This window comes from Macaca nemestrina, chromosome 12, assembly GCF_043159975.1.
Source record: "Macaca nemestrina isolate mMacNem1 chromosome 12, mMacNem.hap1, whole genome shotgun sequence".
NCBI classification, from domain to species: domain Eukaryota; kingdom Metazoa; phylum Chordata; class Mammalia; order Primates; family Cercopithecidae; genus Macaca; species Macaca nemestrina.
Window position 1 is genome coordinate 83,302,958 of NC_092136.1, and position 12,129 is coordinate 83,315,086.

General features: G+C 35.8%; 1 protein-coding gene and 1 long non-coding RNA gene across 37 annotated transcripts in view; one reads left to right on the forward strand and one right to left on the reverse strand.

The window, feature by feature from the left end:
* The window catches only part of LOC105468849 (discs large MAGUK scaffold protein 2), a 2,241,192-nt gene that overhangs the window by 529,372 nt on the left and 1,699,691 nt on the right, over nt 1-12,129 (reverse strand). For all 36 annotated transcript variants that reach the window (XM_024788717.2, XM_011719263.2, XM_011719258.3 and 33 more), the window contains one exon: nt 682-818. In XM_024788717.2, coding sequence (XP_024644485.1) covers nt 682-818 — 137 coding nt within the window. The remainder of the gene's footprint in view (nt 1-681; nt 819-12,129) is intronic.
* LOC105468843 (uncharacterized) overlaps nt 1-12,129 on the forward strand; it is a 48,601-nt gene that overhangs the window by 7,460 nt on the left and 29,012 nt on the right. The window lies entirely within an intron of this gene.

Sequence of the window (12,129 nt, forward strand, 5' to 3'; positions counted from 1 at the left end):
ATGCAAACCCCACCTCTCCAGCAGTCTATAAAATAGCAGTTGCTCTCCCTAATAGGAGACTCATTATATTGGAAGAACAACAGATAATCTCTATGCCATGCGTATCTAAGAAAATTAATGAAAATCTAGATTTGTTTTGAAAATGTCAACAAAATAGATACATTGTACATATACTTTTGAGATCTCTTACTCATAAATCTGCTGTCTCTTCTTTTCAATTTTTGTCCAAGGTCTAAATTGTGGACCCCTCACAAATTCATATGCTGAAGCTCTAACCCCCCCCATGACTATTTGAGGATAGGTTCTATAGGAGATAATTAAGGTTAAATGAGTTAAAGATGGTGCCGTAATCCAATAGGACTGGGCCTTATAAGAGGTGGCCTTATAAGAAGAGAAAGAGAGAGAGAACTCTCTCTGCACAAATACCTAGGGAAGGCCATGTGAGGACACAGTGAGAAGGTGGCCATCTGCAGGTCAGGAAGAGAGCCCTCACCAAAAACCTAATTGGTTGGAACCTTGGACTATGTAGTCTCCAGAATTGTGAGAAAATAAATTTCTGCCGTTTTGAGTCACCCACCCTGTGGTATTTTGTGATGGCAGCCTGAACAGACAATGACAGTCTTACTTTGGAAAACAAGAGCTTTATAAATATACACACAGTTTTGCTGGAGTCACACTCACCATCAGTAGTCTATCTCCTACTTGCAACCTTCCATCTTTTTGTGCAGCTCCTCCATCTATAATTTTAGTTACATAAATGCTGTTGTCTCCAGGAATGTGTTGGTTCCCCACACCTCCTGCGATACTGAAGCCTAAACCTATAAGAAAGGAACAGAAAATGGAAAGCCTTGTTTTGTTGTTGTGGTTGTTTTTAGAAAATGCAGTTAGCCACATTTTAACAGTTTTAAAAAATGAATCTTCAACTTATTGTAACAGCAATAAATAACACTAAAAATTGTATTTCAATCTAGTTTGTTATTTAAACATTTGAAGGGTTGTTGATTAATGAAAATGAGGCAGATTTTGAAGTCAACCCCATGTAAGTAGTTTTGTTCTATTTCCAAACTGTATGCCTAATCGCTTTCCTCAGCTATCCTGTTTATAGGGGTAACTGGTTAGAGCAGGGATCAGGTGAAGGATGTGGAGGAGTCCTAGGTGAGCCAGGAAAAAGACAAATTTAGTCCTGCTCATTGTTGGTCTATGGACTGATCTTCATTGCTGTTGTTACTCTAGCATAGAGAACAGAAGTACTACCAATCATTTGGGCAGAGACCTGGATACTCTTGATATTTCAAGATGAAAAATAGAATTGTTCAAAAATTGCACAATTCTTAGGCAACAGCCATGATTAAGTTACACTGTTTAAATATATGTAATAATTTCAGAGAGAAGATAAGAAAAAGAAGCTAGATGCTTGCCTTTCATGTTTTCTTCTCTTGCCACCTTGTCATATTTTATATTTTCTAGCATTTATTGTTATTAACTGATCGATTATGAGGCTAGTCACACAAAAAAGTGAATTATTCTAGTATACAGTCTAAAAAATAAAAAAACTTCTTTAAAAATATTCTATTAGAAAATAAAGAATAAAAAGAACATTAAAAAATTGATTAATAAATAAATTTATTTTTTGAGACAGTCTTGCTCTGTTGCCCAGGCTGGAGTGCAGTGGTATGATCTCGGCTCACTGCAACCTCTGCCTCCCAGCTTCAAGTGGTTCTCCTGCCTCAGCCTCCTTAGTAGCTGGCATTACAGGCATATGCCACTATGTCTGACTACTTTTTTAAATTTTTAGTAGAGACTAAAAATGTTGGCCAGGCTGGTCTTGAACCCCTGACCTCAGGTGATCCACCTACCTCGGCCTCCCAAAGTGCTGGGATTACAGGCATGAGCCACCATATCAGGCCAAAAACTTTAAAATGTATACTTAGACTATTATTTTTATAACATGGCAGAATATCAAATCATTTTAAACATGGTGACTGTCTCTTTTAAGAGATGATTTTCACTGTACTATGGCTTATACAATTTTAACTTATATTAAACTATGAAGCAATAACAAGAATAGAGGACAGTCACGCACTACATAACAACGTTTTGATCAATGACGGATTACACATATGATGATGGGCCCAAAAGATTATAATGGAGCTGAGAAATGGCTATTGCCAAGTGACATCATAGTCACTGTAACATCATAGCATATTGATTACTCCCGTGATTGTGGTGATGTGGTGGAAAGGAACCTACTGCACTTCTAGTCATATATATAAAAGTATAGCATATACAATTGTAAAGAATAAATAATACTTGATAATGATAATAAATAACTATGTTCTTGGTTTATGTATTTACTCCATTATGCTTTTTATTGTTATATTTGAGTGTACTCCTCTCCTTATTAAAAAATATTAATTATAGAAAAGCCTCAAGCAGCTCTTTCAGGAGGTATCCTAGAAGAAGGCATTATTATTACAGGGGATGACAGATCCATGCTGTAACATTTTGCATGGTATTGCCCCTGAACATCTTCCAGTTGGACAAGACGTGAAGGTAGAAGACAATGATACTGATGATCCCGACCCTGGGTAGACCTAGGCTAATGTAGGCATGTGTGTCTTCATTTTTAACAAAAAGTTTAATGTGTTAAAAAATAAATGAAAAGCTTATAGAATAAGAATAGAAAAAAGACAATACTTTGCAGAGCTGTACAATATGTTTGTTTTAAGCTAAGTGTTATTACAAAAGAGTCAAAAAGTTAAAAAATAAAAAGTTCATAAAGTAAAAACGTTATGGTAAGCTAAGGTTAATGATTATTGAAGCTTTTTAAAAATAAATTTAGTCTAGCCTAAGTGTACAGCGTTCTTCAAGTCTACGGTAGTGTACAACAATGTACTAGGACTTCACATTCACTCATTACTCATCCACTGATTTACCCAGAGCAATGTCCAGTCCTATAGGTTCCATTCATGGTAAATGCTCTGTACAGGTGTACCACTGTTTCCATTTTATTTTTTACTGCACTTCTTCTATGTTTAGATATGTTAAGTTACATAAATAGTTATCATTGTTTTGCAATTGCCTACAGTACTCAGTACAGTAACATGGTACACAGGTTTGTATCCTAGGAACAACAGGCTATACTATAGAGCCTAGGCTCGTAGTAGTCTATTTGTTTCAGTTTGCATAAGTACGCTCTATTATGTTCCCATAACAATGATGATGTTGTCTAATGATGTATTTCTCAGAATGGATGCCTATTGTTAAAGGACACATGAATGTATTTTAAAAAATTATTATGAGATCATTTTGAAGGAATAATAGACTCTACAAAGGTATGAGAATTTTTTTTTTTTTTTTTTTTTGAGATAGAGTCTTACTCTGTCACCCAGGCTGGAGTGCAGTGGCGCAATCTGGGCTCACTGCAAGCTCCGCCTCCAGGGTTCACGCCATTCTCCTGCCTCAGCCTCCCCAACAGCTGGGACAACAGGCGAACGCCACCACGCCTGGCTACTTTTTTTGTATTTTTGGTAGAGACGGGGTTTCACCGTGTTAGCCAGGATGGTCTCGATCTCCTAACTTCGTGATCCGCTAGCCTCCTCCCGAAGTGCTGGGATTACAGGCGTGAGCCACTGCGCCCGGCCGGGTATAAGGATTTTTAAAATCCCTTTCAGAATATGTTTGAATGCTCATTCAGTACCATACTTGCAGCATACATTTTCATTGCATTTTATAATCATAAGATAATTAACATGCAAATTACTCAAGAAGATAGATATTGATCAAAGGCCTTTTGACTAATGACATAATTTCTATAGCTTACTTGGCTTAAGACTTTTTTTAAAAACCACACACCTAGTAAAATAATAAAGTTATCATTAAAATATTTGACATTTTATAAAACAATAATAAAAAATACTTAAAAATATTAACTCTACTTCACTATACTATTATTGAATAAATATTAGGTAAAGTTATATGCTCTTAAGATAGCAAAAATAGTTAATTGGAAAATGATGGCATAGTAAATTATAAAGCAACATCTCTGGAATTATATTTGAAATGCAAAGATTGTTAAATTAACCATAATAGTTGTTAAAAATAAATGGAAAATTGATTTAAATTGATAGGGCAATTAAAGCAAGTGTTATCTAATTTCCTTGTGATGTGGGTAATTATTTTTATTGATGCTTTGCCACCCCATGGAACCATGAATATATTTGTTTGCCTCAGATTTACAATCTGTTTATTAAGCAAATGATGACCAAAGAGTAAAATACCCCATATTGGCTTTTCCTATAAAATTTAAAATACATATCAGCTCATGTTTCCCAAAACTGTTACTTTATTATATATGAATATAGGGAAGTTTAAAAAAATATATTTACAAAAGTTTCTTAGCCACATTCTAAGATCAATCTACCACATTTATAAAAGTAGAGAGGTTATTCCAAACTCTGAAAAGAGAAGGTTAAAACAAATTCAGAGACTCCAATTTACATCCATGATGCTAGCAGTAAAGGCCACGGTCTCAGCTACAGAAGAGCTATAGAAATAAATTAGCACCATAAAGACGGTTAAGGCCAACAAAGACAGCAAGTATGTAGTTGACATTTGAAGTTGAAGACTGCACGAAGACAATGAAATCACTATGGATACTATAGATAGGTAGGTAGATAGATAGATAGATAGATAGATAGATAGATAGATAGATAGATAAAAATCGAGTAACATTTTTTCTTCAGATTAGGTTTATGTACTTCTTTTTAACTAGTGACTCTGTTCAAGGTGAAGCAAGGTATTTTTAGTAAATGTCCCTCTCAGAGCCACAGCATGTTTCTGAATGTACCCAACTAGTAATTTTTCCAGTTTCCCTTACTTTGATGTAATATGCATGTGTTTAAAAACAATTAAAATTTATTTAACAGTTAACCATGTTCTAAATATTCAAGATGATAAATAAATCTGTAGTTTATGTCTACATTGAGAATATATGTTTATTTACAGGTGGAAATATCCATCTGTGCTATAAGATTGTGTCTATCCTCATTCATTTATTCATTCACACATCTATTCTTTCAATAAACATCTCCTGAGTACATACTGTTCACTGTATTACCAGCTGCTATAGAGCATGGCCAAAGTAAATGTAAAGAATTTTTTTCCATTTTTAATTTTTAGTTGTTATGGAAACATAATATATGTAAATAAGGTACACATGATAATTTGATACAAGTATACAGTGTGTAATGATCAAATCAGGATAATTGGGATATCCATCACCTTAAACATTTATTATTTCTTAGTGTTAGGAACATTTTAATTCTGCTCTTAGTTATTTTGAAATATATAATACATTATTATTAACTGTAGCCACCCTATTGCACTACTGAACACTAGAAAGATCTATTTCTTTTATCTAACTGTATGTTTTTTATCCATTGACCAGAAACACTATAATAATAATGACCCAAAAGTGAGTTCATATGGGTGAGTGTAGTTGAAACATATCTGAGCAATGTTCTAAGCCCAGATAATGCAAGTAATTTTTGGAGAGCTATTCTATGAAGACAGATGTGGGCTAGGACCACTGAGCAATAAGACCAAACACAAATTACCTGGGTGTTTCTTGCATAGACTCTGTTAAAGCAGGGGCAGGCTGTCTACCTTATAAGACCTAGACAGGCTAAGGCATGCCATGACTAATGCCCCTGTCCCCCATTCCTGTTACTAATTTCACATCTCTTCCCTTCAGTAGCTAATTTTTCCCTCCTTCATTCCACTCAAAACATACTTGCATCATTGATATTTCTTTTATTATTTTTATTTTTTCCCTTTAACTTTTATTTTAAGTTCTGGGGTACGTGTGCAATATGGTCAGATTTGTCACATTGGTAGATGTGTGCCACGGTAGTTTGCTGCAGAGATCAACCCATCAATGTGATATTAAGCCCAGCATCCATTAGTTACTCTTCCTGCTGCTCTCCCTCCCCGCTTCCCTCCCCCTGACAAGCCCCAGTGTGTGTTATTTCCCCCATGTGTCCATGTGTTCTCATCATTCAGCTCCCACTTACAAGTGAGAACATGTGGTGTTTGGTTTTCTGTTCCTGTGTTAGTTTGCTGAGGATAATGGCTTCCAGCTCCATCCATGTCCCTATACAGGACATGATCTCATTCCTTTTTATGGCTACATAGTATTCCATGGTATATATGAACCACATTTTCTATATCCAGTCTATCATTGATTGGCATTTAGGTTGATTCCATGTCTTTGCTATTAGGAATAGTGTGGAAATGAAAATACATGTGTATTTATCTTTATAATAGAATGATTTATATTCCTTTGGATATACACCCAGTGATGGGATTGCTAGGTTGAATTTTTTTCCTCTAGGTTTTGAGGAATTGCCACAATCTCTTCCACAGTAGTTGAACAAATTTATACTCCCATCAACAGTGTAAAAACATTCCTTTTTCTCCACAACCTCACCAGTATCTGTTTTTTTTTTTTTTTTTGACTTTTTAATAATAGCCATCTCACTGGTGTCAGATGATATCTCATCGTGGTCTTGATTTGCATTTCTCTAGTGATTAGTGATGTTGAGTCTTTTTTCATGTTTGTTGGCAGCATGGGTGTCTTCTTTTGAGAAGTGTGTTTATGTTCTTTGCGTGCTTTTTAATGGTGTTGTCTTTTTTTCTTGTAAATGTGTTTAAGCTCCTTGTAGACTCTAGATATTAGACCTTTGTCAGATGACTAGATTATAAAATGTTTCTTCCATACTGTAGGTTGTCTGGAACTCTGATGATAGTTTATTTTGCTGTGCAGAAACTCTTTAGTTTAATTAGATCCTGTTTGTCAATTTTTGCTTTCATTGCAATTACTTTTGGCTTTTTCGTTATCAACTCTTGCCTGTACCTATGTCCTGGTATTTCTTAGATTTTCTTCTAGGTTTATTATAGTTTTGGCTTTTATACTTAAGTCTTTAATTCATCTTGAGTTATTTTTTGTACAAGCTATAAAGAAGGGGTCCAGCTTCAATTTTCTGCATATGGTTAGCTATGGATGCCTTCAGCTTTGTTCTTTTTGCTTAGGATTGTCTTGGCTATTCAGGTTCTTTTTTGGTTCCATAAGAATTTTAAAACAGTTTATTCTAATTTTGTGAAGAATGTGAATGATAGTTTGATGGGAATAGCATTGAATCTATAAATTACTTTGGGCAGTATGGCCATTTTCATGATACTGATTCTTCCTATCCATAATGATGGAATGTTTTCCCATTTGTTTGTGTCATCTCTGATTTCCTTGAGCAATGGTTTGCAGTTCTCGAAGAGGTTCTTCACTTCTCTTGTTAGCTGTATTCCTACAGCCTTGATATTTCTAGAGTATTCAGGCATAGTCATAGACTGTCTACTTAGGGTCTTTGCTACAACTGTTCTGCTACATGGAATACACTTCTTTCAGAGCTTTGTTCAAGTATCAATTTCTGTAGGAGCTGGAACCTAAGCTCCCTATTTAATGCTGTCCCCTGACTGTATATATTTTTTTCCTTACCCTGCTCTAGTTTTCATTTTCCCTTAGCACGTATTACCTTGTAATATACTATATAAATCATCTACATATTTTGTTTGTATGTTTTTTACATTCTGTCTCCTTGGTGAAAACGTAAGCTCTGTGATGACAGTTTTTTGGTCTATTTTGTACTATGCAAGTATAACAAAAGCAGGTACATACTTGCCTCTTAAATATGTATTAAGTGAAAGAATGAATGAACTAATGAATATAAGAGGACAAGGAAAGTCCCATGTCTCTCAGAAAGTCCCCCCTTAAAGATGAAATTAGTGGCTTTGAATGAGCAAAGGGCAGAAACAGTGAGCCATGGTAGGTGCAGTCAGTAATTGTATAAGGCATCACATTGCCTCAGGTAAACTTTGATTAGTTCTCCATCCTCAACCTTTCAGGGTTTATGGTAAGCACTGAGCAGGCAATGGGACAACAGCAGAGGCAGCTTCACTGTCTGATTCTTTCATCTTATAACTGTGCAAATTTGAGTTTCCATTTCTTTGTAATAAAGGAGTAAGTATATCTATATTCTATGGTGACTGGCAATAATAGACGCTTGATAAATAAAGCGCTCTCAATAAACTGTCAAGTTGTTGGGAAAATAAGACAATAACACTTTGGCATAATCTAACTGGTTTGGATGAGTTCTATATTTCTACTAGCATTATGGGAGGGGAGCATGACTTACTTCTTAGAGGAGAAGGAGAATAAGTAACAGAAGTTTTAGCATTTGGACTGGGTCTTGATAGGTGAAGTTAGAACTGATAAAAGAAAATGCGCATTTAAAACCAACATATCTTCGGATTCCAGGCTGGATAAATGACTAAAGAGTCAACCGTCCTGATTTATGTCACACAGGGCTAATAAAGTCCCACTTTACTGAGCTGAAAATTGAAGCGAAAATGCCTGGCAATCAAAACATGTACTTAAGATACAGTAAGCCAGAGTAGTCCCTACTGAAATGAATACAATGAGTTCCTGACTCAAATCGGATGAAGATTTGTGTAAGGAAACTGAAAATGGCCAAAATACTGATTTTGGGGAAGTAATAGTTTTGTAACAACTAAAGAATTGGTTACCATTTTGAAAAGAAGTATCCTTGATAAAGAAATAGCTCTGGACCATCACATGATGACAAAGTAGACCATTATAAAACAAAGTCAGTGAAAAGAGTTGGTAGTTCTCACCCCAAAACACTGATTATAACACCACCTACTGAGGAATGTTGGGCTATTAAGAATAAGACTAAACATTACTGCATGTGGGTCATAAACAAAGCTGACACAGAAAAATGTAAGTAATCATTTCACAAAAGGAAGTAAAATCAGTGAATATTTCAGTACTCTAGTAAAAGAAAAAGGCATGCCAAATTTAAACACCTAATTGCTCAAGTAATTAAAAATGACCTGTTTGGCAATCACTTGATGAACATACAGAATTTCAGGATTACATCAATTACACAAAGCTGGGTTCATCTGTTCAATTCTCTTGCATATCTCCAAACAGTGATTCCTCATATCAAACATAAGAAATGCAGGCATAAGCACAGGAAAGTCTGAACCTGATTAAAGTCTTTAACTGAAAGTTTTTCCACACAAAATCTTTTTCCCACCCTGTAAAAAGAGAACACCATGAACGGATCACAGTTCACTCTTTTCCCTTGCTGCCCGCCTACGCTGAGGAGGAGGTGTCAGTGAGAGGTGGGGCCTGAAGCAGAAACTTGGCAGCAGAGATTGATACTGTGCTGAAGCTCAGAATAAAGACTCAAATGCTTTGAAAAGTCATATGATTACAATGTACCCGAATATTCTTTGTGGGTGTAGAGAACTAAGCCCCATGATGTCTTATAATCATTCAATGAGTTGGTTCAACTTTATTTCATGTGACTTTTTTAGGAGAGGGCTCTGGGGTGTCTCTAAACAATTCAAAATTATTAAGCATACTGGTCCTGTCAGAGTTTATTTAGGATCTGCTAGATAAGGTGTTTACTGCTTTACAGAAAGCACTAGTAGTTTTGTACACATTCTGTCTACGTGGTTTTATTAAAGGAAACACAGAATGTATCTTGAACCCTGGCTGGCCCTGTCTGAGAAAACACCCACACTCACAGGCAACTTAACTTATGAATGTGCATACATTTCAGCTAAACAACAACAACAACAACAAACCATTCCCTGTAGGAACTGGTCTATACTGATAACACACTACTTGACATCTCTTCCTTTTTAGAAAGAAAACTTTGCTTTAACAAATACCAAAAAAAAAAAAAAGTCATCTTTTATTTTAATTTGAGAGAGTAGTTAAATCACACTGGCCACTGCCAATATGGTTAATTAAAAGCCAAAACTTTATCTTCTTGCTCTTTGGATTCTCTCTGGATTCCAAAGACAAAATTTGAGGTTGAAAGAAGTGATTCTGTTTAAAATTTCTAAGGCACTGACAAAGAGCATCTTCAATCATGCTTGAAGAATTGCTCACAGATCACCCAATTAACTTAATATAGCCACAGCCCCAAACTTTTTCTCCTACTACGTATCTTGTAATACCCACTCATACCTTCAGCACATTGCTTTAATGCCTATTTTATTGGAAAAATTCACATTTCTATACCTATCCTTTCTGCTTTCCCTTTGCTCAAAGGAAGAAACATTATTTTTCTTTTGTAAACTGAAATCTTCCCTCTCTTTCTCTAGAATATTCAGTTCCTCAGCCTCAATGCTTTTCTTCTTTTATGGATTTGGCCATTCCTCTGTCTTGTCCTGAAAAGATCTCTCCAACTTGCCACAGCCTCCTTACCATAATAACTGAAGATTTTAGACACTGATCTATAGTGCTACCTCTATTTCTATATTACAAACCATCCTTAATCCCATCCATCTGGCCCCATACACCACAATCTACTCACATGACATCTGTTATAGGTTGACTTATGTCCCCCAAAAAGATGCGCTGAAGTTCTAACTCTTGGTACCTGTGAATGTAATTAACCTTATTTGGAAAGAGGTTCTTTGCAGATGTAACTTAAGAAGATGAAATTATACTGGATCAGGGTAGGATTAGGGTCCAATGATTGGTGCCCTTATAAGAAGAGGAAATTTGGACACAGAAACAAAAAATACACAGGGAGGAATTTATGTGGTAAGTGACACAGAGATTAGAATGATGAATCTATAAGCGAAGGGACACCGGACACCAAAGATTGTAAGCAACCACTAAAAGCTAGGGAAGAAGCATGGAACAAACTCTCCCATTTCTAAGTTGTACTCCAGTAGAACAAACTTTCTATGCCAGCCCTTCTTCCTCTATTTAACTCATAAAACACTTACTTATGTGTCAAGTAGCAGCCTAAATATTGTTATTGTATCAGTGAATTAGAGATCTATGTTTCTATCCTCATGCAGCTTATTTTCTACTACAGAGTAGGACAAGTATAAAAACCATGAAAATGCAGTGTGGTAAGTGCTTCAGTGAGAGGAATAGTGGCTATGGGAGCATATAGGTGGGCAGCCTACCTTGGGCTAGAGGGTGTAGTGTCAGAGAAGGATAACTGCAGGTCATTATATGCAATCTGAGACCTGGAAGATAACAATGAACCAAGAAAATAACTTACTGGGGAGAGATCATCCCTGCAGAGGGAAATATATACTCGAAGACCCAGCATTGAGAGATAACACGGCTTAGTTGAGAAACTGAAAAAGGTTTAGGTGAAAGTAATAAGTAGTTTTAGGTGGAGTGCAGTCTCCACGAGGAAAAGAACCATGTCTGTAGTATCCATTGGTGTACGTTCAGCCTATCCAAGTATCCAATAAGTAAATAAATGAGGATAAGAGATCACTCCCTCCACTGAATTAGAAGAGGAGGAAAGGACGGTGGAGATGAACGCTAAGATTGTAGGTTAATAACAGAACTCTAAAGAAGTCCTCATCTTCCGTTTACTCTGGTAACATGAAAGGATGATCATCAACCAAGAACGAGGGAAGTAGTGAGGTCAGAGGATAAAGAAAGTGTAGATGTTTTGGAATAGCTATTAGGGAAAATGGAAGATTTAATAGCTTGGAGAATTGCATAAAATGGCAATTGTTGATTGTCTAGTGAGGATTTGGAGACTGGATTAATAATGGCACTGTTTTAGGTTTTTTTCTCCAATAATTCACAGAACTCTGGATAAAAGCATGGAAAACAGGACTGAATCACTTTACAGATTAATCTATTATGTGCGCTGATTTTTCCTTTTTAACAAAATTATATGATCCTAGAAAGCAGGGGGTTGCACAAAATAGACTATGCTAGCACAGTGCTGACATATAGTAACTGTTCAACAAATATTTGCAGAAAGAATTAATGATTGAATTGTTCAAAGACCAAATGGTCACATCTCATAGGTATACTTTCAAATGTCAAGCATCCCACATTAAGAAAGCTATGTATGCTTTAGTTGATTGCTTTAGCTCAAAGGGAAAAAAGTGCATGTTGAGAATTTTTAAATGTGCCAACTACCATATTGGGTGGTGAAAAATTAATGAAGAGTATGTCAGCCTCTTCCCTAAAGGAACACTAAAAATGACCAA